The sequence below is a fragment of the Canis lupus genome, chromosome 1 (genome assembly GCF_011100685.1).
Source record: "Canis lupus familiaris isolate Mischka breed German Shepherd chromosome 1, alternate assembly UU_Cfam_GSD_1.0, whole genome shotgun sequence".
Taxonomy (NCBI): domain Eukaryota; kingdom Metazoa; phylum Chordata; class Mammalia; order Carnivora; family Canidae; genus Canis; species Canis lupus.
Window position 1 is genome coordinate 115,275,731 of NC_049222.1, and position 27,441 is coordinate 115,303,171.

The 27,441-nt window shown below is 55.0% G+C and overlaps 2 protein-coding genes and 1 pseudogene across 3 annotated transcripts in view; 1 reads left to right on the forward strand and 2 right to left on the reverse strand.

The window, feature by feature from the left end:
- The first annotated feature begins 483 nt into the window (after positions 1-483).
- MAP4K1 (mitogen-activated protein kinase kinase kinase kinase 1) lies at positions 484-16,740 on the forward strand. Of its 2 annotated transcripts, XM_038528973.1 has the most exons (31): positions 486-711; positions 882-939; positions 1,055-1,145; positions 1,848-1,912; positions 3,416-3,471; positions 3,558-3,605; positions 3,777-3,819; positions 3,905-3,977; positions 4,548-4,679; positions 5,107-5,169; positions 5,268-5,349; positions 5,751-5,867; positions 6,096-6,174; positions 6,718-6,776; positions 6,853-6,896; positions 6,977-7,021; positions 7,791-7,833; positions 8,280-8,445; positions 8,540-8,622; positions 9,119-9,203; positions 10,217-10,293; positions 10,374-10,434; positions 11,195-11,303; positions 11,390-11,448; positions 11,660-11,763; positions 12,299-12,473; positions 12,708-12,770; positions 13,571-13,660; positions 13,748-13,818; positions 14,715-14,770; positions 16,551-16,740. In XM_038528973.1, exons 1-31 carry the CDS (start codon positions 613-615, stop codon positions 16,618-16,620), a joined length of 2,466 nt encoding a protein of 821 aa, XP_038384901.1. In that variant the 5' UTR covers positions 486-612; the 3' UTR covers positions 16,621-16,740. The 2 variants fall into 2 exon arrangements, with proteins under 2 accessions (XP_038384902.1, XP_038384901.1); XM_038528974.1 differs by lacking the exon at positions 12,708-12,770 and having other exon boundaries at positions 484-711.
- On the reverse strand, positions 8,748-8,865 carry LOC119869840 (annotated as a pseudogene).
- Positions 16,741-16,834: 94 nt separating the features above from the next.
- RYR1 (ryanodine receptor 1) overlaps positions 16,835-27,441 on the reverse strand; it is a 117,891-nt gene continuing 107,284 nt past the window's right edge. Inside the window, exons 94-105 of the mRNA XM_038528976.1 lie at positions 26,692-26,943; positions 25,595-25,725; positions 22,575-22,617; positions 21,081-21,211; positions 20,926-20,986; positions 20,343-20,489; positions 19,986-20,120; positions 18,074-18,230; positions 17,614-17,678; positions 17,418-17,518; positions 17,212-17,263; positions 16,835-17,070 (exon numbers count right to left, since the gene is read on the reverse strand). Of these exons, the coding sequence (XP_038384904.1) occupies positions 16,975-17,070; positions 17,212-17,263; positions 17,418-17,518; positions 17,614-17,678; positions 18,074-18,230; positions 19,986-20,120; positions 20,343-20,489; positions 20,926-20,986; positions 21,081-21,211; positions 22,575-22,617; positions 25,595-25,725; positions 26,692-26,943 (1,371 nt within the window). The 3' untranslated portion in view covers positions 16,835-16,974. The remainder of the gene's footprint in view (positions 17,071-17,211; positions 17,264-17,417; positions 17,519-17,613; positions 17,679-18,073; positions 18,231-19,985; positions 20,121-20,342; positions 20,490-20,925; positions 20,987-21,080; positions 21,212-22,574; positions 22,618-25,594; positions 25,726-26,691; positions 26,944-27,441) is intronic.

Sequence of the window (27,441 nt, forward strand, 5' to 3'; positions counted from 1 at the left end):
GCACACTTTAGGCGTGAATGCACAAGCATGTGTCACATCCGTGGGGGTATGTGCTCTGGGTACAACCGCATGTATGCACACGGCTTTCCAGGCATGTGTCCGGCTACTGGTCTGTGCACAGTGGGTACACAGGTGGGTGTGTACATGTACCCCGGAGAACGGGCACGTACACTGCATGGCCACTCCTGTGCAGGCCTTCCATCTCCGGATGGTGGCCAAACCCTCAAGCACTCAGCAGAGTTTCAACTGTGGTTTTTAGCCACCGCCCAGAACGCGGGAGGGGGTGCCAGAGCAACCCCCCCAGATCATAAGATAGTTTGCATCTGGTTTACATTCAGCCCCGGGTCCTGGAGGTGGGGGGGGGGGTCCCCTGGGTCCCAAGGCAAGCTACCCCTCACAGGCTCTCAGGGCCCAGGGGATAGGGGGTGGAGCCGGCTGCACAGCCCTGTGCTGGGGCAGGAAGCGAGAGTGGGGAGGGGGGAGGCCACAGCCAGCGGAGGCAAGGCTAGGCGGGTGCAGGGCGCAGGACGTGTGGGGAGGGAGGGAGGTGCCACACTCGAGCCCTGAGGCCCTGCTGGCCCCTGGGCGCAGGCCCAGCTCCAGCGCCCAGGGATGGACCTCGTGGACCCCGACATTTTTAATCGAGACCCCCGGGACCACTATGACCTCCTGCAGCGGCTGGGTGGCGGCACCTATGGAGAAGTCTTCAAGGTGAGGACACCCCTCCTTCTCCATCACCCTCAAACCAGCGAGCCATTGGGATGGGGCCCAAGAAAGGAAGGGGATGATAGAGGATCCCAGTCCCTGGCTTTGGCTCAGGGATGCTGAGGAGGAACTCAGGCGAATGGAGCCTGCCTGACTGCCAACTTCCCCTTTACAAGGCTCGAGACAAGGTGACGGGGGACCTGGTGGCAGTGAAGATGGTGAAGATGGAGCCTGGTGAGGACACAGGAGCTCCTTCCCCTCACCCCTATGCCTCCTCTCCGGACACTGGGATCGCCTCCCCCACACTCCCTTCCCACAGTGGCCTTTTCTTTCCTGTTCCTCCTCACAGACGATGATGTTTCCACACTTCAGAAGGAAATCCTCATCTTGAAAACTTGCCGGCATGCCAACATCGTGGCCTACCACGGGAGTTATCTCTGGTGATGAGCCCCAAACCTGCCAAGGGACCCTGCCCAGCCCCTGGTCCAGAACCCCCATTCCTGACCTCCAGTCCTGGAGCCCCATTTTAAACTGGGGCCCCCTGCCCAACTCGATCCCCAGTCTGAAGTCCCAGCTTTCTGACCAGAGTATTCTCTGATGTGATCTGCAATCCAGGACTCCCATTTCTGGGCAGTCCCTTCGTAGTAACCAAACCTGAAAGCAAGTCCCCTAAAACTAATCTTTCCTCATCCTGCCCTTCAGGTCCCCCATTCTACTCTCTGCTCTTTTAATTCTCTAAATCTCTGGACCCCTAAATTAATATCCCAGGTGTCCCAGTAATGACCTCTGTCCCCCAGACCTGGAACCCTGGGCCCCTTTGCACCCCCTCTACCTGCCCAACCTGGGAGATGTCTCCTCTGTCTTCTGGGTTAGTGCAGGATAGCAGAGTTCAGAGTCCCCCTGATCAAGAGTCCTAAGACCCGGGTTCGAGTTTGGTTGACCCTGAACATACATTTCCTCTCTGAGCCTCACTTCCCCACCTGTAAAATGGACATGGTGATCTCGCTCTGATGGACAAGGGGAGGAGGATGACAGCTGTTACATTCAAGTCCTTGTTGAACTGGGACAAGACAGATGGTGAGCCGGGGCTGTCCCCCAAGTGATGATTTCTTACTGCTGTTATCACTACTCTTGAATTGTAGGCTTCAGAAGTTCTGGATATGCATGGAGTTCTGTGGGGCTGGTTCTCTCCAAGACATCTACCAAGGTGAGAGGAAGGCAAGGGGATCCGGATACCTCCCCGCCTCCCATCCACCCCCACTGTCTCTCTGGGGTTGTGTCTTCTTGGAACCGTCTTTCCTGCAACAAGCTTCTCTCTGGGCCCAGGCCTGGCCTGGTTGCTGCTGGGAACACTGTGGTGATGGAGTGGGCCCTGGGCCAGGACTTGATGATCCGGCCCCAATCCCTCTGCACACAGTGATCCCCTCCCAACTCCCTGTGTCTGCATTTTCTCACCAATGTGTCTGTTCAGGTATTTGAATATCTCTATACTTTTGGCCCATAAGCCGGGTCCCCATTTTCGTTGACCGAGTGAATGAGTGCCTGCCTCTCTCTCTCTCTCTCTCTCTCTCCCTACTTTTTTTTTTTTGAAAAATGTGAGGGTGGGGATGAAGGGGGGCCTCTGATCACCTCTCAGTTTCTGATGGCCACCTCTGCCTTTGACCATCTCTCTGTGTCCTTGAACTCAAGACCTCAGAGGTGAAACCAGGAAGACATTCATTATAAATGAACATGGGGAGAAACTGAGGCCCTCGGAGGAAGTGGCTCACACAGCCAGGCTGCCCGACCTGGTCTCTGACCACTTCTGTGTGTGTGTGTGTGTGTGTGTGTGTGGTCTCTCCATCGTTCCCCCTCCATCTCTGCGTCTCTGTCTTTCTCAATTTGTCTTTCTTTGTGCCTTTGGGTCTCAGTTTGAATCTGTTCCCGTTTCTGTCTCTCATTATCTGTGTGTGTGTGTGTGTGTGTGTGTGTGTGTGTGTCAGTGTCTGTGACCCCCAACTTTTCCTCATTTGGCCAAGTCCCATTGCCCCCTGCCCAGAACAGTCCTGTGGCTTCCATTTCCCTCCAAAGACAAGCCCGAGCTCCCCAGTGCGGACCCCACTTGCACCCCAGCTGACAGACTTCACCTCCTTCCACTTTCTCCCCCACCCCCACTCCTCTCCACCCACTTCGCTGCTTTCCAAACCCACCAGGCCGTCTCCACCTCTGGGCCTTTGCACTGGCTTTTCTGTTCCCCTCCAGGCCAGACTCATTACATCTTCTTGCTGCTGCCTTCTCCGAGTAGAGTAGACTTCACCGACCACCCTATAAAATGTCATACCCCTTCCCACACATATTTCCTGTTGTTGTTTCTTGCTGTTTTAGTTCTTACTATTTATTAGCATCTTATGCCCTCTGCTTTAGTTGTCTTGTTTACCGTCTGTTGCCCCGACTGGAATGTTCTCTCCATGCGGGCAGAGACCGCTGTCTCTTGTCCACGGCTACCTCCCCAGTGCCCACAGCAGTGCCTGGCACCCAGTAGACACTGTGAATATCTGTTGAGTGAATCTCTCTCCCTCTGGTACCCTGCCTTGGTCGCTGACTGTCCCTCCATCTCCCCCTTGCACTTGTCCCATCTGTTCCCTGTCCCCGTGTGGCACCTTCTCAGCCTGTGTGTGGGGGAGCCAGGTTGCCTGTTTCCCACCCAACACTACTGCTGTGATCTTTGCAGTGACAGGCCCCCTGTCAGAGCTCCAGATTAGCTATGTCTGCCGGGAAGTGCTCCAGGTGAGGCGAGACCCGGTGGGCCTGGGGCGGGGTCCTGCTCCAGCCCCTGGGGACTCACAGCACCCCATGTCCACCCTCTCCCCTAGGGACTTGCCTATCTGCACTCACAGAAGAAGATACATCGGGACATCAAGGTGGTCTGGGGCAGCAAAGTGGCTTTGTTGGGGGGGGGGCAGGAGGTGGAAGTAGTGTTTGCAGGATTCAGGGTGGTGTTGAGCTGTGGGGTTGGGAAGGGCCAGGGTGTGGAGGCAGCGTCAGGCTGGGGGTGTCTCTGACAAGCTTCTGATTTCCCCCTCTTTCTCCAGGGAGCCAACATCCTCATCAATGATGCTGGGGAGGTCAGACTGGGTAAGTGTGATGGGGGGTGGGAGGGGACTGGCTGGGGGCCAAGGGGGTGGGGGCCCCAGGTCACTATATCTCTCTCTGCCTCTAGCCGACTTTGGTATCTCGGCCCAGATTGGGGCAACGCTGGCTCGACGCCTCTCTTTCATCGGGACGCCCTACTGGTGAGGGATGCCCGGTGGGCAGCTAGGGGTGCATGGGGGCAGTGGCCGTCCCCACCTGGGTCACCAGGACTCTCCTTCCCAGCTCCTTTCCCTGTGTCTGCCTCTCTGTTGAATATTCTGCTCACTTTTTGGCTCTCTCTCAAGTATTACATTTACCGAGGTCTCTTTGTGTTGGTTTTTATTCTGATTTTCTGTCTCTTGACCTCTGTGTGTCTTTTTTAAAAATTTTATTTATTTATTCATGAGAAATACAGAGGGGGGGGGGCAGAGACACCGGCGGAGGGAGAAGCAGGCTACCTGTGGGGAGCCCAATCCGGGACTTGATCCCCAAACCGGGGATCACACCCTGAGCCAAAGGCAGCTGCTCAACCACGGAGCCACCCAGGCGTCCCCGTGTGTCTGTCCTTATTGCTGTCTCTCTCTTCACCTTGATGTTTCTCTCAGCATCTGGTTCGCTCTCTGTCCCCTCCTCCTCTCTCTCTCTCCCTCCTGCCCCCACCTGCACGCCAAGGAGTCGCCCCCTTCCCCTCCTTGTGTCACCTCTGGCTCGCTGAGGGTCTCTGTCCCCAGGATGGCTCCAGAAGTGGCGGCTGTGGCCTTGAAGGGGGGATACAACGAGCTGTGTGACATCTGGTCCCTGGGCATCACGGCCATTGAACTAGCGGAGCTACAACCACCGCTCTTTGACGTGCACCCTCTCAGGTAGGCGGGCCTGACGAGCCCCCCCGCTGGGCCCAGAGACCTGCCCAGCCCTGACCCAGAGCACCCCCTGCCCCCACCTGCTTCCCTCACTTCGAGGCCCCCTCCAGGAGACACCCCGTCCTCACAGCGAAATCTGAGACCCTCCCTGCAAAGAACCTCTCAACCCAGAAAGCCTTTTCTTCAGGCCCCCCCAGTGGGAACCCCCAAGGCAGGATTCCTGATCTGGAGCCTCCCGTGGAGGTTGCTGCAGCTCTGTTGTGTGCTCCCCAGAAATGGCATCCCAGGGCCTTGTAAAACCTAAACCTCATTCTTGTTCTGTCCCTTGCTTGGCTCTCTGCTGACCTCAGTGCTATTGGGGACCCCTCAAGCCGTGAGGTCTGACCCCTGTTGGGAGTCTGAACACCATGTTCTCTCCTTACTCTTCTAGAGTTCTCTTCCTCATGACGAAGAGTGGCTACCAGCCTCCCAGGCTAAAAGAAAAAGGCAAATGGTAGGACAGGGCAAGGGAGGGCAGAGCCAGGATGGAGGGTCTGTCTGCTGGGAGAGTTTCTGGTCTCCTCACCTAGGATTTGGCTTCTTCCTCCCAAGGTCGGCTGCCTTCCACAACTTTGTCAAAGTCACCCTCACTAAGAACCCCAAGAAACGACCCTGTGCCACCAAGATGCTCAGTGTAAACCTCCCCTCCTTTCCCTGAAAGGCCCTTCCCAAACTCCCCGCCCTCTGCCCAGAATTCCCCAGGAACTCCCCAAGACTCTCCAAATTGTACCCCAGACCTTTGGCCAAGATACCCCGAGCTGTTAAAACTCAAAAATTTCCCAGGGTCTCCAGACCCATTCCTGGGTACGCTCTGAAATCCTGGGGAAGCCCCGTCTCCTCTAAGACACCTCAAAGTTCTCCATTTGCCCTTGCTGGGAACCCCAGATTCTTCTAATCCGTTCCAACCCCTTAAAATCCCCTAGTTTCCATTCCCCAGAGTTCCCTGCCTCTCCCTCAGTGGGCACCTTCCCCACCAGGTCCTTGAGCCCCTGTCCCAGCCTCTCCCCAACACCAGCCCCCTCCTCTCCTCTCTAGCATCAGCTGGTATCCCAGCCCAGGCTACATAGAGGCCTGATCCTAGATCTTCTTGACAAACTGAGGAATCCAGGGAAGGGGGCCTCTGTGGTCGAGATTGAAGATGAGGAGCCTGAGGTGAGGGTGCCCTGGCCGAGAAGGCGGGGGAACCTCCCAGCCCCTGCTCAAGCTGTAACCGCCCCCCCTCCCCCCACAGCCTGGAGTGCTTTCCTGCTGCTTCTCTTAAAAGGAAAAAGGGGAGGGGTGTAGGGGGGCTTGGCACAGGGCTACGGGCTCCCAGCTGGGCTCACAGGGTGGTAGGGGTGCCAGGGGGCCGTGGCCTGATGCCGCTGCTGCTCTGCCCAGGTGCCCCCTGCCGTCCCCCGGCGAATCCGGTCCACCCACCGATCCAGCTCTCTAGGGATCCCAGATGCCGATTGCTGTCGTGAGTAGAGATTCCTTAAGCTTGGAGATCCTTGACCATAAACTAGATCCAAGAGACGCACTCCACCCCCAGTGATTCTCCCAGAGACGCTCAGCACCATCTGATCTCACGATAGAGCCCCGAGACCCGCGTCACTTCCACACAGACCCTCAGAGACCCTTGTCACTCACTATCTGACCCTGCAAGAGACTCCAGAAAACCTCATCCTCACCTGAACTTCAAAATGGCTATAGAGAACCCCCCCCACTTCTCTGACCTGCAAACAGACCCCGTGAGACTTCCCATAACACCAGGACCCCCAAAGAGATCTCAGAAATCTCTGTCACACCCCCAGGATGGAACCATGAAGACAAACACTATGTAACTTTGAGCCCCCACCTCCCTGATCCCAAACCCTGACCCCCAGATGAGACCCCTGCAAACCAAGATCCTTCCCCCTGGGGGACAGCCTCGGTCCTAAGATCCTGACCCCGGGCCCCCCAAAGGCTCCTCTTTTCCCAGACCCATTGCCTCTGCTCACTGCGTCACCCTCCTCCCTTCCAGGGCGGCACATGGAGTTCCGGAAGCTCAGAGCAATGGAGTCCAGACCCATAACCCACACGGTGAGGTGCCTCCCTCTGCTGGCCCCAGATGCCCTCCCCTCCCCTTGGGCACTGCTGACCCTTTGCTATCCTGCAGGCCCACTTACAGCCCCCCGGAGACTTCCGGAGCAGCAGTCCCAGGTCAGGGACCCTCGGTGTGGCGGGGAGGGGTCTGGGTTTTGTGGGGGGAACCACCGATGGTCATGGGTGTCACTCCTCAGGAGGCACCTGTCGGAATCTGACGATGACTACGACGACGTGGACATGTAAGAGAGGCGTGGCCCCCAGCCCCGCTGGCCCTCATCCCCCCCCCCCCACCTTCCTACAACCACCGTCCCCTTCCATCCCGACCCCAACCTCAGCTCCTGTTTTCCCCTTGCCGCTCATCCCGGACCCCTGACTAGACCCTACAGCCTCCCCCTGCCCCCTCAACAGTCTTTCACCCCTCCCTGGCCCAGCCACTATTATCCCCCCAAGCCAACACCCCAGTTCCATCCCATCTGACCTCCGAACCCCCCACTACATCTCAGGCCCCCCACCACTCCCAGATGTTGCTCGGACCCCCAGACTTCCACTGCACCCCTAACCAGCAAAGCCCAGCCTTCATCCGCATCTTTCCCCCTGAGAACTTCCCCCATGCCAGACCCTCCACCGGAGACCCCACCTTGGCCCCAGCAGTCAGCCCCACCCCCAGGCCTGCATCAGCCTCACGCCCACCTGTTGGGTCTACACATCCAGCTGCAGTAGGCTCACAGGCCCTGCCCAGCACCAAGTGAGAACCTGCCCCGCCCCAGGGGAGCCCATGTGACCCGCATCACTAGGTGGCCACGACAGTTCAGGCCCGGCGTATTGTCCACACTTGATATCCAGCGCAGCTGTTGCCAGTATCATGAGTGCTCTAATCCTCAGCTCCAGCCCAGACCCAGTCACCCCCGATCCTCTTGACCTCAGACCTCCAGTCCCAAACCATCCCATCTGCCTCCCCAGCCTTGTTACCCCCCCCCCGCCCCTGCTCACCTCATCTTTGTGTTCCAGCCCCACCCCTGCAGAGGATACACCTCCTCCACTGCCTCCCAAGGTAAGGCCCTGGGCCCTACTGGAGCTGGGGGCTGGAGGCCAGGAGGCCAGGGTCCTTAGATGCTGGAATACTGGACACTTTAACCCTGGAATCTGGGACACCAGGTCCCTTGAAGTCTGGGAGACCGGATGATGAGCATGTGGGGATCTGGGAGCAGCCTCCTTGAACCTAGGGGAGGGATTCAAAGTCTTAGCCAGGTGGGCCTTGGTCTTGGGGACCCCAGCTCTAAGATATCTGGCATTAATCCTTTAATTGCTGGACTATGATGATGGCACGGGGTGGGCAGAGGGAGGTCAGGGTTGATGCCTGGAGTGGTAATAGGGCACTGTGGGGAGGGTCAGAAACATGACCAATGTCAGGCCTGGTGGAGGCAGGGCTGGGACTGCTGGGCGCCCTCTCTGAGATATTCTAACGTACTTTCCTCTGCTCCTCCTCCATCTCCTTAGCCCAAGTTCCGTTCTCCATCAGACGAGGGGCCCACTGGGGGCACTGGGGATGAGGGACAGCTGAGCCCGGGGGTGCTGGTCCGGTGTGCCAGTGGGCCTCCCCCACGAACCCCCCACCTCGGGCTTCCCCCCGCCACCCGAAGCCCCCACCTAACTGCCCATTCAGGTAATGGGGCGGGCTGGGACAGGAGGCAGGCAGGAATGTGGGTGGGCAGGGGAGGGGGGCCTTTGAAGGCTGACTTTCCCTCACCCTGTCTCAGAACCCTCACTCTGGAACCCACCCCCTCGGCAGCCTGATCAGCCCCCACTGTTACCCCCCAAGAAAGTAAAGATGAAGAGAAAGGTGAGCCCGGCTGTGCTGAGGATTCACACCCCCGGAGGGGGGGTGGTGGCTGGGATGCCTGGGGCTGGGATGGGCTGTGGGGAGGGGCAGAGTGATAGTGATGAGAGGTGACACTTGGTGAGCAGTGCCTTTGCACCAGACACTGCCCTCATGTCTCCCATCCAAGTACTAACCAGGCCCGACCCTGCTTAGCTTCCGAGATCAGACGAGATCGGGCGCGTTCAGGGTGGTATGGCCGTAGACACTGCCCTCATGTCTTTATGGGGTGTAAGCCTTCATGGGGGGTAATATCACAGAGATAGACATTATTCCCATGTCACAGATGGGGAGACAGAGGCAGAGAGGGATCCATAGCTTGCCAAGGTGATAAACCTTTGAGGAAGTGGAGGGCAGGGTTTGAGGGCTGGTAGTCTTGGGACAGAGTCTTGACCCTGCACCTTCCCATCCCCTCCTTCCTTTCCTTGGATCTGCTGCTCTGCCCCCGGGGCCTGCCCAGGGATGTGCCCTGCTCGTGAAGTTGTTCAATGGCTGCCCGCTCCGGATCCACAGCACGGCTGCCTGGACGCACCCCTCCACCAAGGGTGGGTATTCAGAGGGTCTCCGAGAGCAACAGGGTGGGTGGGCAGGGCCTTAGTGGAGGCACAGAGGCAGAAACAGGGGAGGGTCTTCATAAGAGGGGGATGGGCAGAGCTGAGGCAGGACCTGAGCCCAGGGTTGGGGTTTGGGGATCACATACAGGTAGGATGGAGATGAATTTGAGGGTGGAAACTAGGAAAATAAGAGTCTAGGAGCCATGGGTGTCAGATATAACAGAAAGGTCAGAGTTTGAGATCTAAGGTGGGGGTAGTTGCAACCCTCTAACCTCAGTTAGAGGTTAATGGTAGAGAGGCTGGGGTCAGCATTTGGGGTCAGGAGTTTGGGGGTGGGAATGCAGAAAGGGAAGAGTTCGAGGGTGAAAGATGTGGAGACAAGGTCAGTGAGGGGTAAATGTTAAAGAAATGGCATCAGGGGCGCCTGGCTGGCTCAGTCGGTGGAGCATGCAACCCTTGATCTCAGGGTTATAAATTCGAGCCCCATTGTTGGGTGTAGAGACTACTTGAAAATAAAATCTTAAAAAAATTACTAAAATTTATTTAAAAAAAAAACAGCATTAGAATGTACAGGGGATGCATTGGACAGAAAAAAAAACACATTTCAAAGGGCCCAAGTTTGAGGATCCCTGTTGAGACAAGATTAGCATTTGGAGGCCAGAACTGGGAAGACAGATGGACAGAACAGAACATAGAGGGCTATTTAGGGAAGCAGGACTGATGTTTGGGTCAAAGGTCGTGGGGTGGGGGCGTCAGGATTTGTAGGATTTGTGGGTGCAAGCCCAAGAAGTAGGTGAGAATGAGACCAGCTCAGGGAACTGGGTCAGGGTTTGAGTTCACATTTGGGGAAACAGGAGCTGGGGATGTCAGGTGTGGGAGTAAGAGAGAATTGAGGGTCAGGGATGGGGAACAGACTACCAGTGTTTGGGGTCAGTCATGTGGGGGTCTGGGAGGCCTCCTCCAAGATGACATAGGTCCTAGTGTCCTTGTGTCTGTCTCCACAGACCAGCACCTGCTCCTGGGGGCAGAGGAAGGCATTTTCATCTTGAACCGGAATGATCAAGAGGCCACGCTGGAGATGGTGAGGCCAGAGCCTGGGGGGGGGGCTGGCATTGGGGGTTCCCAGGGTCTTATGGGAGCCATCTCCTCCATTCTCTGCAGCTCTTCCCTAGCCGGACCACCTGGGTGTATTCCATCAACAATGTCCTCATGTCTCTCTCAGGTCTGGCTGTGGATTGGGTGGGAGGAGTGGGGTCAGAAGCTAAAGGGTTGAGAGTCCGGGGGTTGGGAGATACATGGGCACAGCTGGGGGAGAAAAAGTAGGCTCCCCCTTTACAGAGCCCACAGTTAAAATCTCAGTCCTCTTTTTGAGGTGGGACTCTATCTGTGTTTCCCTATCTGTAAATGTGGTTCACAATAGTCCCACCTCAAGTCAGTTTTGAGGTAAGATCCACAGTAAGTCTTGACATTTCCTCGATGTATAGATGCCAATGAGAACTTATTCCACACGTTACTGAAATGGGGTTATAAATTAAAATTTTGTGTTTCTGTTTTAGAAACATTTGGTGTAAAAGAACTTCTAATGTATAGGAGAAACACCAAGCAAATGGGCTTCTTGAGTTAGTTATCATGTCTGTGACGACAAATCTTAGGAGAATTTCTAGATAGGTTTCTCCTTAAACTTAATAACGTGCATAACTTCATCTGACTGGTTAAATGTCCATAGGTTCTCACGTGGCTGAGCAAGCACGGGAAGATAGGGAACACCTTTATCTTACTCATTAGTCACCAGAGCCAAGCACAGTGCCTGTCCTACAGCGGGCATTTAAAATACGCTGAGCGAGAAATGAACAAATAAAAGTGCTGAGACTTGAAGCCTTGGGAGTTTCAAAGGGATGGGGCCAAGTGAAGGGCCAGGGAAAGGTGGGAGTGTCTGGTGTCCTATAACTGCCTGCTTCCCCCTACACACACACACACTGCAGGAAAGACCCCCCACCTGTATTCTCATAGCATCCTGGGCCTGCTGGAACGGAAGGAGACCAGAGCAGGAAGCCCCATCGCTCACATTAGCCCCCACCGGCTACTGGCAAGGTACCAGCCCCCAGGGGCACCGCAGACCCCTGTAATTCCCCCTTCCTGCCGTCCCTCTGCATTTATGCACCTACTTTCTTCTGCAGGAAGAACATGGTCTCCACCAAGATCCAGGACACCAAAGGGTGCCGAGCTTGCTGCGTGGGTGAGAGAGAATCCCTACTGGGTGGACCTGAAGCGGGGGAGGGTGTGCTGGTCCGGGGGCAGGCTCGGGCTGCAGTGACTGGAGAGGATGGTGGGGTGAAGGCAGGCTGTCCAGAGTCTGGGGAAAGATGTGTGCCCTTTGGGGGGGGTGAGGAGCGGGTCAGGGAAGGGGAGAGAGGACTGACCCTAACCCATCCCTCCCCACCCCACAGCGGAGGGTGCGAGCTCGGGGGGCCCGTTCCTGTGCGGGGCATTGGAGACGTCCGTGGTCCTGCTTCAGTGGTACCAGCCCATGAACAAGTTCCTGCTGGTCCGGGTAGGGGGTCTGTAGAGGCTGGGGATTCTGAGGTTCAGTGGCCAGGGGCTTGCACTCCTTACTACGCTTCTGCTGAGAGCTTCGGGAAGCCCGGCTTCCACCCAGGCCCCGCCCACCTGCGGCAGGTGCCCGGAGGCTCCCCCTCCTGAGGGCCTCTGGAGCCTTAAACTCCTCCTGTCACCCAGCCTAATTATTTTGCGGGCCCTACGTCCCACCCCCATCCCACCCCCGGGTCTCCAAGGAGACCCCACTCAGACCCTTTGAGTCTAAGGAGACTTTGTTGCCTTTAAAGGGGGCACGACCCCAACAGAAGCCAAGCCAACTCTCATTGCTAAGGAGGCGTCACCGCACTCCTCTGGGCTCTCACCCCCTGAAGTTTCTAGACCGCATCCCTCCAAACCGAGGGCCCGGGGGAAATACTCGCGAAGACCCCCGCGGGCTCTCCGCGTTCAAGCCCCGCCCCTCGGGCCCGCCCACCCAGGCCCCTCCCCTCGGGCCCGCCCCCTGAGCCCGCCCCTCTCCGTGCGGCCTGCAGCAGGTGCTGTTCCCGCTGCCGACGCCCCTTCCGGTGTTCGCGCTGCTGACCGGGCCAGGCTCCGAGCTGCCCGCCGTCTGCATCGGCGTGAGCCCCGGGCAGCCGGCGAAGTCCGTGCTCTTCCACACCGTGCGCTTCGGCGCGCTCTCCTGCTGGCTGGGCGAGATGAGCACAGGTGAGGGGGCGGGGCTGGCGGCGGGGCGGGCTCTAGCCCGCGGTGGATTGCGAAAGGGGTTGAACCCGGGGCGGGGGCAGAGGTGGAATTCATACACCTGCTGAGGTTGTCCGCGCGTCGGGCCGCGGTGATAGGCGGCTTTGGCCCGCGGGCTGGGGAGTGGAGAGGGCGCCTAGCGGGGGAAGGCAGGATCGGCGGGACTGGCTTTCGAACCTCCCTCCTCTTGTCAAATAGAGCACAGGGGACCGGTACAGGTGACCCAGGTGGAGGAAGACAAGGTGATGGTGTTGATGGACGGTAAGGACCTCCCCTTTCCTCCACTGTTCTTGGATATCTGCCTCGCAGACCCTGTGCTGCTCAGGAATGCTGAACCCCTCCAGGCCTTGCCCGGGTCCTGCTTTGCTTCTCAATGAATTTATTCTCCATCCTCTGACCCTCACTCTTTTTTTTTCCTTTTAAGATTTTATTTATTTATTCATGATAGACATAGGGGGAGAAAGAGGCAGAGACACAGGCAGAGGGAGAAGCAGGCTTCATGCAGGGAGCCTGATGTGGGACTTGATCCCAGGACTCCAGGATCGCGCCCTGGGCCAAAGGCAGGCGCTAAACCGCTGAGCCACCCAGGGATCCCCTCTGACCCTCACTCTTAAAGCCCTCTCTCGGGGCGCCCGAGGGGCTCAGTCGTTAAGTGTCTGCCTTCGGCTCAGGTCATGATCCTGGGGTTCTGGGATCAAGCCCCACATCAGGCTCCCTGCTCAACGGGGAGTCTACTTCTCTCTCTCCCTCCCTGCCGCTCTGCCTGCATGTATGCTCTATTTCTCTCAAATAAATAAATAAAATCTTTTTAAAAAACAACAAAAGTTGGGCAGCCCGGGTAGCTCAGTGGTTTAGTGCCACCTTCGGCCCAGGGCATGATCCTGGGGACCCGGGATCAAGTCCCACATCGGGCTCCCTGCATAGAGCCTGCTCCTCCCTCTGCCTGTGTCTCTGCCCCTCTCTCTCTTTCTGCGTGCGTCAAAAATAAATAAAAAATCTTTAAAAAATATTAAAAAAATTAAAAACAACAAAACTCTCTCTCTCTCTTTCTCCTCTTCTAGGATCTTTGAAGCTGGTGACCCCAGAGGGAGCCCCAGTCCCAGGGCTTCGAACTCCGGAGATCCCCATGACTGAAGCAGTGGAAGCCGTGGGTATGTGCAGGGCTGGGAGGCCCCCCCGCCTGCCCAGAGGGGAGGCTTAGTGATACCCAAGGGTAATGGGCACTGCTTTCCTCCCAGCTATGGTCGGGGGTCGGCTCCAGGCCTTTTGGAAGCACGGAGTACAGGTGTGGGCTCCAGGCTCAGACCAGGTAAGCTTCTCCATCTGACCACCTCCAACCCTGCCCCTCCCCTGTGGTTCTTCTGGTTCCGCAGATGGAGCAGAAGTATTGAGTCAGGGTGTGGAGCCCTAACAAGAAGCTTCCTTTAGTCTCAGTTCAGACAGGTCCTCTTCTTTTTAATTTTTTTTTGTATTTTTTAAAGATTTTATTTATTTGAGAGAGAGTGCATGATCCAGGGGGAGGGGTAGAGAGAGAGAGGGAGACGCAGACTCCCTGCGGAGCAGGGAGCCCTACATGGGGCTCAATCCCAGGACCCCAGGGTTATGACCTGACCAAAGGAAGACATTTAACCCACTGAGCCAACCATGCATCCTTGGCCAGGTCCTTGTCTATACCCCAGGGTCTCTTGGGTCCAGAGGTCATTACAGGCCACTGTGTGATCTTGTGCAAGAGATTTTGCTTCTCTCTGAGCCTCAGTCTCCAACTATCAAAGGGGGCCGGTCACTAAAGAGCTACGTGGGTGGTTAAGAGCATGCACAGACTGCCTGGGTTGGAATCCGGCTGATTGACCTTAAGCAAATGACTTAACTTTCCCATGCCTTACTTTCCTCATCTGGAAAATGGAGTGAAAAATGCTCCTTAGCTCATAGAACACTATGTTTCAGACAGATGCTGCCCCTATATGTTTGTATTTTATTTAATCTCCACAATCACCTATCAGGAAGGTCCTGTGATTTCACAGGTTAGTAATCCGAGGCACAGAGAAGTAACTTGCTTGGGGTCACACAGCTGGTGAATGGTGTTAGCAAGAATGATTATTTCTGGACCTAGGACTAGAAGTTCAGAGACCCCCCCTCTACACCCCATTCTCTTTAAGGGAGAGGGGAAGAGTCTTCTAGATACTGACACACACACCTTTTCCCCAGCTGTTGCAGGAGCTGAGAGACCCTACCCTCACCTTCCGTCTGCTTGGCTCCCCCAGGTATGGACTTGGGGAAAGGAACACAGAGCCTGGGAGGGGGGCTTCTGATGTGGAGAGGTGTCTTGCGATGTCTCCAGCCACCTGTATCTTTGGCCTGGACATTCTCTCTCCTGGTCTCCCTGCTTCTATCTCTGCCCCTTATAGTCTATTCTCCACAGTGCAGCCCAGGGGGCATTTTTGTTTCTTAATTTTTATTTTCACTTTTTATTTTGGCATAACTTTTGACTCACAGAGAAGGTGCAAAAATAAATGTAAAAATTCTTAAATCTTTGTATCCCCTTCATTCATCCAGATTCCCCAGATATTAACATTTTGACTGTTTTGGGGGTATTTTGTGTGTTTTGTTTTTGCCATGTTTGATTTGTCTTCCTCTTTCATATGTATATGATTTTTTTCTGACCATTTGGGTGTGAAACAAAGACCTACTCCTGCAGACCACAACACAGCTGTCAAAATTAAGAAAATGGCACTAAGACTTCTCACTGCCTTCTAATCCACATGCCCAAGTCTCACCAGTTGGCCCAATGATACTCTTTATAACCAAATAACAGTACTTTTTTGGGGGGTCCAGGAGTCAATCCAGGATGATGGGATGCATGTAGGAGTCAGGTTTCTTTCATCTTTAGCCTGGAACAATTTTTCAGGCTTTCTTTGGTTTTCAGGACCTTGATACTTTTGAGGAGTACAGGAAAGTTGTTTTCCAGAATATTCCTCAGTTGGGTTTGAGGTTTGAGGTTAAGCATTCGGGGTAGGAATACTCCCAGAAGTGATGGCTTGTCTTTCTCATGCGTCCTATTAACACATGTCTGTTTGTCCCATTATGGGTGATGTTCTCTTTGAGCATTGGGTAGGGTGCAGGTTTTACAGCAGAAAAACCTGCTGTAAAGCTACTCTTTGTATTAATAAGTATCTTTTGGGGTGATTTGTTGTGAATGTGTAAATATACTCTTTCTCATCAGACTTTCACCCACTGGTTTTAGCATCTATTAATGATTTCTGCCTGAATATATTATGAGGAGAGTTACTAAATGGTGAATTTCTATTTCTGCACTTATTAGTTGGCATGCTCCTGTGGAGGAGCTTGTCCCTTCTCCGCCGTGTGTGTGTGTGTGTGTGTGTGTGTGTGTGTAATTTCAGCACAGCCTCATGGATTTCCATTTTATTCTGGGGGTTAAAATCTATTCCTACCATTCTTTACTTTGAGATGCAAGAACTCCCACATTTAACCAGTGAGAACCCCTTCAGGGATCTCTCATGACCTCTTGACATGCCAGAGAGGTCTTTTAAAATCTCAGTCCCATTATGTCACTCACCCTCCCAACCCCCATTTAAAACTACTGTGGCCTCAAGATAAATACCCAGTCCTGGCCACAGTGCACAAGACTTTGACTTCTGCAACCAAGTCCCAAACTCTCTCCCATCTCAAGGCCTTTCCCTAGGCTGTTCTTTGCCCAGAACACCCTTCTCTGACCTTTCACCAAGTTCCCTCCTGAGCCTCTTGGAGGCTCCACCGTCTATTCTTTGGGCCACCTCGGCTGACCCTTCAGGATAGGTTTCCACGCAGTACGCCCCGTGCTGTTTTGCACTCCTGTAATTCACTAATTCATGTTGGTCTCCCATTCTAGATTGAGCTCCTCAAGGGCAGAGACCCTGTCTGCTCATTACCGTGATAGCCCAGCACTGTGCTGGCACAGCCTCTGTTAACTCCTTTGTGAATGAATGAATGAATGAATGAATGAACAGATGAATGCATAAACTGACTTCTCTCCTCCTTTCCCAGGCCTGTGGTGGTGGAGACACGCCCAGCAGATGATCCTACTGCCCCCAGCAACCTCTACATCCAGGAATGAGCCCAGGATGGGAAGGGGTGGCGGTGTCAGGAACTGGTCCCGCAGCCCCATCCCCAACAGACATACACATTAGTGGTCATGACATGAACTTGTCTTCCAATAAACATGACTCCAGCCTCTGCTGTCATCTTGTTCTTCTGGACAGGGAAAGGGGAGGGCAGAGTTCCCGGATGCCCACCCACACCCCAAATATCAAGAATCCAACACAATGATGTCAGGGGTATAGCACGGACTTTTATTTCTCCAGTACATGGTCACCTGTCCCCCAGCTGCCTTTGGGGGCGGGTTTGGGGGCTAAGGGACTTGGAAGAGTAAGGCACTTGAGGTGGGGGTGAAGGGCCAGCTGGGGGTGTCTCAGCTAAGCTGGTCCTCGTACTGCTTGCGGAAACAGTCGCCAGCTGGGAAGAAGTCCCAACATCTCTCTTGGTACATCTTCCAGACATAAGACTCCTAGGGTTGGGGCGTGGGGAAGAATGGTCACATCCTCCAACGCTCAGGCTGACACGAGCTTTTTACTGCCACCTGCTGCTTGACCTTAAATTTAAACTCTTCAGGACCCTGCCCACTGTCCTCCCATTAAGACCCCGTTACCTGGCCCGTGTGTTCCGTCTCGTCCTTATTTATCAGATACATCAGGAAAAACCTGGGGATGGGAGAGCGGCGGAGATAGGTCAGGACTACCCTACTCCTTCTGATTGGCCGGTTGGGAATCCACCCACCTGGAGACCACACCTAACTGGCCAAGGCTCAGTGACCCACGCCCCCACCCCCTGATTGGCCAGCGGGCCCATGCTCACATGTAATTGGCCAGGTTGTGCTCCTCTAGCGTGTGCGTCTCGAACCCGTGCGGTGTCGTATCGAAGTAATCGCTGCCGATGCCGCAGATGAAGCACTTGGTCTGTGGGTGACGGGGGACATCAGAATCCAGGCCCATTCACACCCTACCCCCCACTATCCCGAATTCCCTCGGGGTCGCCCCCAGACTTGATCTACCTCCATATCTTCCTTCACTTGCTCTTGTTGGTCTCGGAGCTCGCCAAAAGCGTCAATGATCAGACCTGTGGTGGCAGGTGCAAGTCAGCGCCCACCCTCTGACCCAACTCAGACTCCTCCCTCTTCCGGCTACCTCCCTCTGAGCCTTGCCTCCCGTCCCCCATCTCCCCCATCTCACCTTGCTTCCCAGAGATAATAACACTTAGCCTTTACTGAGCACTTGCTATGAGCAAAACACCTAGGAAGTGACTTCTCACCATAACCCTGCGAGGTTTTAGGATCGTTAATTTCTTCATTTGCAGATGGAGAAACTGAGACCCAGAGAGGTCACTTGCCTCAAGTCTCACAGTAGGAAGAGGCAGAGCCAGGATATGAGTCCAGGCAGTCTGCACTCTTAAAAGGAGCTAGTGTGCCTCTGGGCACTGGGCCCCCCACTGTCACAGCCGTGACCAGCACTGACCCTGAATGATGGCCAGCAGGATGACGATGACGAAGAAGAAGAAGGTGATGTCGAAGACCACCCGGTACAGCTCATATTCATCGCCCGCTGGGTCCTCAATCTCATCCCCGATGCCGCCACCAGCTCGGACACCCACGTACATGTGGAACAGGTAACACTGTGGGGGAGGGTGAGAAGCATACTGGTCATGCGTTCTGTGACTTGACATTCACCAAGCAGGGGACAGGGGACATAGCAATGGACTGAGACGGCTCTGCACCCCACCCTCTCAGGGTTCACGAACATGGCATCAGATAGTGACAGTCCAGAAATGATCAAAGCTGTGATAGGGAGAACACAGGCTGAGGGACAGAGCCAGGGTGGGGGAAGCGCAGGAAGCTCTGAAGCTTTGAAGGCCTGCCTCAGTCAGGGGGACCAGGCAAGATTTCCCTAGAAGAGGGGACACGTGGGAGCTGGAACTTGAAGGAGGTGTTAGGTGGGAGAAAGTGTTCCAGGCAGAGGAAACCACATGTGTTCTGTCACCACTGGGGAGCGAAGAAGACATTTTGCTCCCCGGAGGAACTGAAAGAGCTTCAGCGAGGCTAGAAATGAGAGCTCCTTGAGCAAGAGCAGGGAGAAAAATGAGGCCCGCCAATGGTCAGGGAGGGCTTTCTGTAGGAGGCAGCACTGGAGTTGAAAGGTGACGTGTCAATGAAAGAGAGGCGTGGACCTGGGGCCTGTGGTGGCGGAGGGAGAGAATGTCAGATGCAAAGGGCCTGGGTGGGAGGAAACACATGGTCTTAGGGGAACTGAAAGAAGACGGGCAGCCAGAGAGCAGAAAGCAAGAGAGCCTGTGGTTAGACTCAGGCAAAGCTGGCTGTTCCCTGGCCTTGTAAGCCACAGTGAGGGATTCGATTTTATCACACAGCACTGGAGAGGTACGAGAAGGTTCTGAGCAGGGAGGGGGGCAAGGTCTTCCTGGCCTTTGGGAAAAACTTTATGCTTATTCTCTCTGCATCCCCAGGAAGTGAGAGGACCCCTCGTCTTGGTTAAGAGCCAAGGCTGGTGACTGGTGGGAACAGGGCTATATGCAAGACTAGGTCTGGCGGGGCCTCAGATGTCACGCTGAGGAGCTGAACTGGGTCCTGAGAACATGGCACCAGGGTACCGGACATCTCGTGAGATCACCCGGAGATAAATTCTTCTCCAGTGTGACCTATGCCTCCAGTTGAGCCAGCTCCATCTGGGTTAGGACCACCACAGTTGGAGTAAAAGAGAAAGTGTAAACAAGCATGGCATGCTGATACTTTGGGTGAAATTTATATGTATATATATATATATATATATTTTTTTTTTTTTAAGTAATCTCTATCCTTGATGTGGGACTTTGGACTTACAACCCTGAGATCAAGAGTCGCATACTTGCTCTACCTACGGAGCCCACGGGGCACCCCTGGGTGAAACTTTTATAGCTAACGATGAGAGCAGCTACACCTATGCAATCTTAATTCATGCCAGTACCATTCTATGACTTTTAAGGGAGCTCCATTGAGTCCTAAAACCAGCTGTAGGCTGTAGGCACTGTTATTACACAGCCATTTTGCAGGGCAGGACACCAGAGCACCGGGAGGTTGAGAGGACCACCCAAGGTCTCATGGCATGTGAGTGACAGGTGCGCCATGCCTGAGCACCTTCCCATAATAGTTTCATACCAGCTTTAAAGGCTCAAGTAGCATTCCAGCGGCGGCTGACGCTTACTGAGCACCGGTTAGGAGCCTGGCGCTCTTCAACAAAGTCCCTCACGAGTCTCAGCTCGCGGAACCCTCGCGATAAGTCTACGGGGTGGGTACCACCATTAACCCCCTTTACAGATGGGAGCACTGAGGGTCGGATGGTCAGTGACCGGCCCGAGAGTGCCAGGGGAGGGGCTCACCGTCATCATGTCATCACACTTCATGTCGGGCTCGTCCTCGTCCTCGCTCTTGTTGTAGAACTTGCGGAAGAAGTTGAAGGCCACCACGGTGTACAGGTAGACCACCACCGCCAGGAGGCCCACGGTCATCACCAGCTGGGGGGCGCGCATAGCCGTCAGCTCCGTGCTGGGCCTCCCCGGCCCTCACTGTCAGTGTGGCCCTCCCTCCAGGGTCTCACGACCCACACCCACCCTGGCTCAGCCCGCCCAGCCTCGCCCCTCCTCGAGGGACCTGCCCAACCCTCCCCCCCCCACCCGGCTCAGACCGCCGGCTCCTCCCTGCCAGGCTCACAGCCCACAGTCAGGTCCTCTCCACACCTGCTTCCCATTATGCGTGACAGAGGAGAGGATGGTGCGCAGCGTCTTGACACCCATGGCAATGTCCAGGAGGTGGGCAGCAAAGAAGAAGTTGTTGTAGTGTCCCAGGAGGGACATCACCATGTACCAGCCCAGATATAGGAAAGACTGTGGGCACACAGGGTCAGGAGTCAGGAAGCACATGGGGGACTCATGGGGAGCACTCAGGGTTCAGGGAGGGTTCATGAGGGTCAAGGAGCATTGGGGGGGTTAGGGAGCACTCTGGGAACACGGATCCAGCGCTCTGGGGTCGGGGTGCCATCTCAGAGTATTTAGAGGATCGGGAGCACTCTGCAGTAATGGAGCACTCTGGGGGCAAAGCCATCCTGGGGGTAGCTGGGGAACCCTCTGCTGAAGGACACGGTCTGAGAATTTAAGAGCACCTGAGGGACAGGGGGCCTTGGGGGGCAGCAGGTCTCATAGGACCAGGGGTGCACAGGGGCTCAGGAGTCAGTCCCTGGTCAGACACACCTGGGAGTGGAGCCCCCAGCCCCCCAAAGGCCCTTCTCCTGCAGGTCATCCCCCACCGATGGCCCCTCCTCACATTGTCTGTGAAGATGACCCCGAACTTCCAGATCTGGTACTTGACGTCAATGGACATGAGCCTGTGTGGGGTGGGAGGAAGGGGATGCCTGAGGCTCAGGCCCTGGCCACCTTCCCTGGCCACCCCGGGGCTGTGCAGGGCAGTCCCTGACTCACCAGGTGAGCAGCCCGGGGGGTGGTTCAGGCTTACGCTCGTTGTGGGCCGTGATCTCCAGCGTGGCCAGATCCATGCCCAGCAGCTCCGCGATCCGCTCCCGCCCGTAGATGTCGCCGTGCTTGTCCAGGACCTGCACAGGGGAGCATGTGGCCGTGGGGATGCAGCTGGAGTGGGGGAGGGCCCCAGCCTCCTTGTGTGTGTGGGGTGGTTTCTGGAGACACTCTCAACTTGGTGTGAGAAATTAGGGGTGCATTTTTTCCTGGAGAGAAGGGCCAGTTTTCTTCAGATCCTCAGGGGGAGGGTCCAAACGTGATAAAGATTCAGTTGATTCATTGGCCACATTAATAGGGATAATTTATTATTATTAGATTGGTAGTCGAGGAACCCTCTATAATCGGGCCGCTGTCATCTGTGAACTTTTCCCACTCACCTCCCTCATTCACTCTGCTTCCGCCATACAGACCCGCAGACCTCCTCACAGTTCCTCAAATATACCAGACATTTCTGCCTCAGGGGGTTTGCACTGGCTGTTGCCCCTGCCTAGGACACTTCCCCCAGATTTCTTTCTTTTTAAAAAAATATTTTTATTTATTTATTCATGAGAGGCACAGAGAGAGGGGAAGAGACACAGGCAGAGGGAGAAGCAGGCTCCATGCAGGGAGCCCGATGGGGGACTGGATCCCAGGACCCCGGGTTCACCACCTGAGCCGAAGACAGACGCTCAACCACTGAGCCACCCAGGCTTCCCTTCCCCCAGATTTCTACCTGATTCACCCCTTCACCTCATTAACTAGTGTGTCCTTTCCTGCCTCCTCCTGGCCAACACACACACTCATGCACACGCACACGCACACGCTCCCCTCTTCACTGCTTTTTCTTCTTGTAGCACATTATCATCACCTAACCCCCTATGAATGTGCTCATCATCTGTCTTGCCAGCTCCGGTGTCGTGCTTGCCGCTGGATTCCAGCTCCCTAAAGTGATTCCTGGCACACAGCAGGTGTTTGATAAATGCTTGTTGAGCGAATGATCTGGTTTTCCTACGTGCTAGATACTGCCCATGCAGTGGGCCATATAATCTTTGCAACAGCTTCGTGGGGTCAGCCCTCTTACAACCTTACTTTGAATCTGAGGGAAACTGAGGCACAGAAAGCCTGACACAGGGAGAGGTAAAAGCAGGCCATTCAGCTCGAGAGTCTGTGCGCTCCGAACGGCCCACTTCACCTCCCCCTCTTCCCTCTTCACTGGTACTCACTGGTACTCGCTCTGCGCCAGGCTCTATGCTACGCCCGTTGCACGTATCACATCAAGTAAGTGTGACTACTGCGCCCATTTCCAGATGGGCAAACTGAGGTGCTGCCCAGGGAGCCACAGCCCCTTGCCCAAGGTCGCACACAACACGAGCCCTTGTGGGGCTGGGATGGCCAGGTGGCACAGCAGGGGACCCAGCCCGGGAGGCCCTTCCACCCTCCCACCCACGTTGTCACCCTCACCTTCCGCTTGACAAACTTGTCCCAGTAGTTGCTGGGGAAAGACCTGCGGGGGGCGGGGAGAGAGAGAGAGAGAGAGAGAGACCGAGATGTTAGGGCAGGAAGGGCAGGAGTCGCCAGCCAGGCCAGGGTGTCGCAGTTCCCATGGCTTTCTCATGGGGGACCCCGCACAGTACGGTTGTATCTCACTTGGATTCGGGCTTTAAAGAACGCTTGCTATTACTCAGCCATTAGAAACGACAAATACCTGCCATTTGCTTCGACGTGGATGTAACTGGAGGGTATTATGCTGAATGAAATACGTCAATCGGAGAAGGACAAACATTACATGGTCTCATTCATTTGGGGAATATAAAAAATAGTGAAAGGGAATAAAAGGGAAAGGAGAAAAAATAAGTGGGAAACATCAGAAAGGGAGACAGAACATGAGAGACTCCTAACTCTGGGAAACGAACTAGGGGTGGTAGAAAGGGAGGTGGGCGGGGGTTGGGGGTGAGTGGGTGACGGGCACTGAGGGGGACACGTGATGGGATGAGCACTGGGTGTTATTCTATATGTGGGCAAATTGAACACCAATAAAAAATAAAAATAAATAAATAAATAAATAAACAAATAAAAAAATAAGGGGGGAAAAAAAAAACCTCTTGCAAGGTCAAGTTTGCCCCAGGTCAACCATTGCCCCCACCGCCATCTTTGGAGGAGCCCGCCATTTTGGGGAGCCCCCCACGTTGGAGGGCAGCCTGCTGTGTTTGGGGGAGGATGCCATATTGGGGGAGGCCGCCATGTTGGGGGCAGCCTGCCGTGTGGAGTGTGTGTGTACACCATGTTTGGGGGAGGCCGCCGTGTTTGGGCAGCCTGTCGTGTTTGGGGGAGGATGCCGTGTTTGGAGGCAGTCTGCCCTGTTTGGGGAGGCCGCCATGTTGGGGGCAGCCTGCAGTGTTTGGGGAGGCCGCCATGTTGGGAGAGGCCGCGGGTGTGCCTTCAGGGCCAGGATGTGCGGAAGACCCCACACGGCCCTCCCGTGGGGCAGCTGTTGCGTGGGAAGGGCAGGGAGGGCTCCCAGCCAGCAGCCTGTCTTGCTCCGGAGCACTGCTGTGCTTTCTCACACCATTTTGTGGAAGCTTACTGGATGATTCTGGCCCACAAGTGGAGGCCCTCAAATCCTGCAGGGTGGCCAGTGGGTTTTGTGGGGTTTGGAGTGGAGAGTTATCAAGGATCCACGGGTTCAGGCGTGTTTGATGTGTTTGGATTCGCGGCTCCTCACTGTCCCCTGGTTTGTCCAGCGGGAGCCGCTTCCACGGGCAGGGGGTCCTTTCAGCAGGTCCTCGCGCTGCCCTCTCTGACACAGGGTGACCTCGGCGATGGCACCTCCCTGCCCCAGCCCTGAAATCTTCTCCAAGGAGCTTGGCTCCTTTTTGTGGGAAATGGTATTTAGAAGTCACGGTCTTGGGCAAACACAACCTTAAACGGATGTTTCTGGAGCACCCTGGCAGCTCAGCTGGTTAAGCCACCAGCTCTTGGTTTCCCCTCAGGTCATGTTTCCGGTCCCGGGATGGAGCCCTGTGTCTGGAGTCTGCTCCTCCCTCCCCCCTCAAATAAATAAACACAATGTTAAAAATTTTTTTAAAAATAAACATGTTTCTCCTTGACTCTGTTAAGCACGTGTACTTGAATGTGTAGAAGTTAGATGTGCCTCAGACGGTGACAGAGCACAGGATGTCCTTGGTGTGGCCTCTGTCCCTCCTCACATCACTTCTCCTGGGCAGGACCGCATCATAAAATAACTTCCAATGCTCATTTAGGACTCACTGTGGCCCAGAAACTACATGAGCTCATTTCATTGTTACAAGAGCCTTGGTGCTCGGGTCGCCTGGGTGGCTCAGGGGTTGAGCATCTCTGCCTTGGGCTCCCGGCTTGATCCCAGTCTAGGGATTGAGTCCCGCATCAGGGAGCCTGCTTCTCCCTCTGCCTATGTTTCTGCCTCTCTCTGTGTCTCTCATGAATAATAAAAAAAAAAAGATCCTTGGTGCTATTACTGTCACAGATTAGGAAACTGAGGCACAGAGAGGCTGTGACTTGACCAAGAATTCCCAGGCTTTGAACTTGATCTGGTGTTCTTATTCCAGAAATGAGGAGGCCCCACTGTATGAACACATGAAATGGGACTTGATGGGGGGGGCGGGGACAGAATGGGCTGGGAGAGCAGTTTGAGAGTCCAGAATCCCACCCCATTGCTCTCACACACCCTCGTTCCCTCTCTGGGGTCAATTTATTTTATTTATTTTTTTTAAATTTTTATTTATTATTTATGATTGTCACAGAGAGAGAGAGAGGCAGAGACATAGGCAGAGGGAGAAGCAGGCTCCATGCACCGGGAGCCCGACGTGGGATTCGATCCCGGGTCTCCAGGATCACGCCCTGGGCCAAAGGCAGGTGCCAAACCGCTGCGCCACCCAGGGATCCTCTGGGGTCAATTTAAAAACCCAATGATTTCCTATTGCTTACTCATGGCAGCTGGGTAGGAATCACATGTAGGGGTGGGGTTTATTATTATTTTTTAAAGATTTTATCCATTTATCAATGAGAGACAGAGAGAGAGAGAGAGAGGCAGAGACACAGGCAGAGGGAGAAGCAGGCTCCATGCAGGGAGCCTGATGTGGGACTCGATCCTAGGAATCCAGGATCACACTCCCGACCAAAGGCAGGCGCTAAACCGCTGAGCCACCCAGGGATCCCCAGGGGTGGAGTTTAAATGCAGGTTCCTGGGCCCCACCCCAGACTCACTGAACCAGAATCTCCAGGGTCTGGGCCCCAGGGATCCCCGTGTGTCACCAGCACCCCCACAGGTACTTTAACACACTAGAAGTTTGTCTGCATTATGGAGAGGAAGACTGAGGCTTGGGGACATTGAGTCAGGGCCTCCAGTGATAGGGAACCTCAGTCTTCTGACGCCTAGGCCTGGCCTGGAGTAGAACCCCAGTTCTGTGCCCCCACCCGCCCCGAGGTGGGGGGCCAGTCCTTACGGTGTGTTGAGCACCAGTCGGTCCCATTGCCCCTTCACGTCATCATCCTCAGGCTGTTCCGTGATGTAGAGGCCGTCAAACTCCAGCTTTCGGGCCAGCTCCTTTTCCCGTTTAAAGATCACCAGGGGCACCTGGATTGTGCAGGGAGGTACAGAGGTGGGCGTCAGGCACCTGAGGAGACCAAAGCCTCAGCGGGAACCATGAGATCTTGCCAGAGCCAGTGTGAGACCCCAGGTCAGAGGAGCTTCCCCAAAGCAATCAGGGTGGCAATGGGGAAAGGTAGGCCGATGGATCAGGGCTGGGGTGGGAGAAAGTCAGGAGAGCCCAGAAGTGGTGTCTGATGCACTCTGGGGCTTCCCAAGGGAGGGGGATGAATAAAACAGAGCCAGGTAAAAGGATCTGAAAGTAAGGCAAAGCATTCCGGGCAGAGGGAACAGCAGATGCAAAAGTCCTAAGTCAAAAGAACTCTATTCATCCCATAGCAAAGTATCAAGATTTGCTGAAATTTAGGAACACCTCGGTGGCTCAGACAGTTAAGTGTCTGCTTTTGGCTCAGGTCCTGACCTCAGGGTTCTGGGATTGAGCCCCATATCGGGATCCCTGCTCAGTGGGGAGCCTGCTTCTCCCTCTCCCTCTGCTCCTCCCCCTGCTTGTGGTGTCTCTCTATTAAATGAGTAAAATCTTTAAAAAAAATATTTGCTGAAATAGACCCCATGGACCCCAAACTGAAGCTCTCGGGGGCATCACAAACCTCAGGCATCGTTGTGTCAGAATCCACTTCCCCCCTGTTAGCACCCATGTTATGTCTGAGACCCCACAGACACCCACGGGCCTCCATTCACCAACTGATCAGCGTACAGAAAGTAATATTTGCAATGACAGATTTGGCCTCTTGATCCACAAATTACCATAGTCACAAGACCTGGCTCCTCCACTGTGACCCCCATTCGTTCCCAGTTTGAACGCTGTCCTTGCTGAAGACCCCAGTCCTGTACCCAGATCCCTGGCCCTGACTCTGGCTCCAGGTCCCCTGTCCCAACCACCAGAGGAGACCCCACCCACCCAGCCCCTGCCCCAGAACCATGGTCATGACCCACCTTGAGGCAGTTGTAGCCGATGATGCAAAGAAAGGCCACCAGGGTATGGAGGAGACTCAAGCAACGCAGGGCGGGCTCCATGTAGCCCGTGCTCTCCTCCAGGAAGTAGTAGACCATGTTCTCATCCTCGTCGCCCTCTGCTTCCTCGCCGGCCCCCGAGCCCCAGCCTGAGCCGCCACCAGACCCTGCACCTGACAGGTCCCCAGCTGCTGAGCCCTCCATGTCGTCCTCCCCTGGTGGAGAGTCTGAGACCTGCAGGGGGGCAGAGGTGGGTCAGGATGGGGACCCTGGCGTCCTGGCCCCTGGTCTGTCTCACCCGGAACCCACGATCAAAATTAATAGCCTCCACACCTGAGGTTGGTCTGGGGGCCCCTGTCAGATACAATCTCAATGAGACTGTCAATCAAGATGAAGGGTGGGCCTGGAACCCTAGCTAGCCAATCAGGCTCTGACCTGGGAATTTGACTATTGAACTGATGGAATTACTAAGTTCCAGCTGATTCAACTGGACACTGGAGCCTTAAAGAGACTGACCACCACTATTAACGTGAATCCTAAAATTCGTCACAGCTAACACTTCCACAGCACTTTCCATATGCCAAGTACTGTCCTAAGTGCTTTACACATGCTGCTCCTCTTTTAATTCCTACAGCTCTCCGGGGTAGACACTGTCATTGTCCCATTTTGCAGATGAGGAAATTGAGGCATGGTGAGGTTAAGTCCCTTGCCTAATATCATACAGCCAGTGGG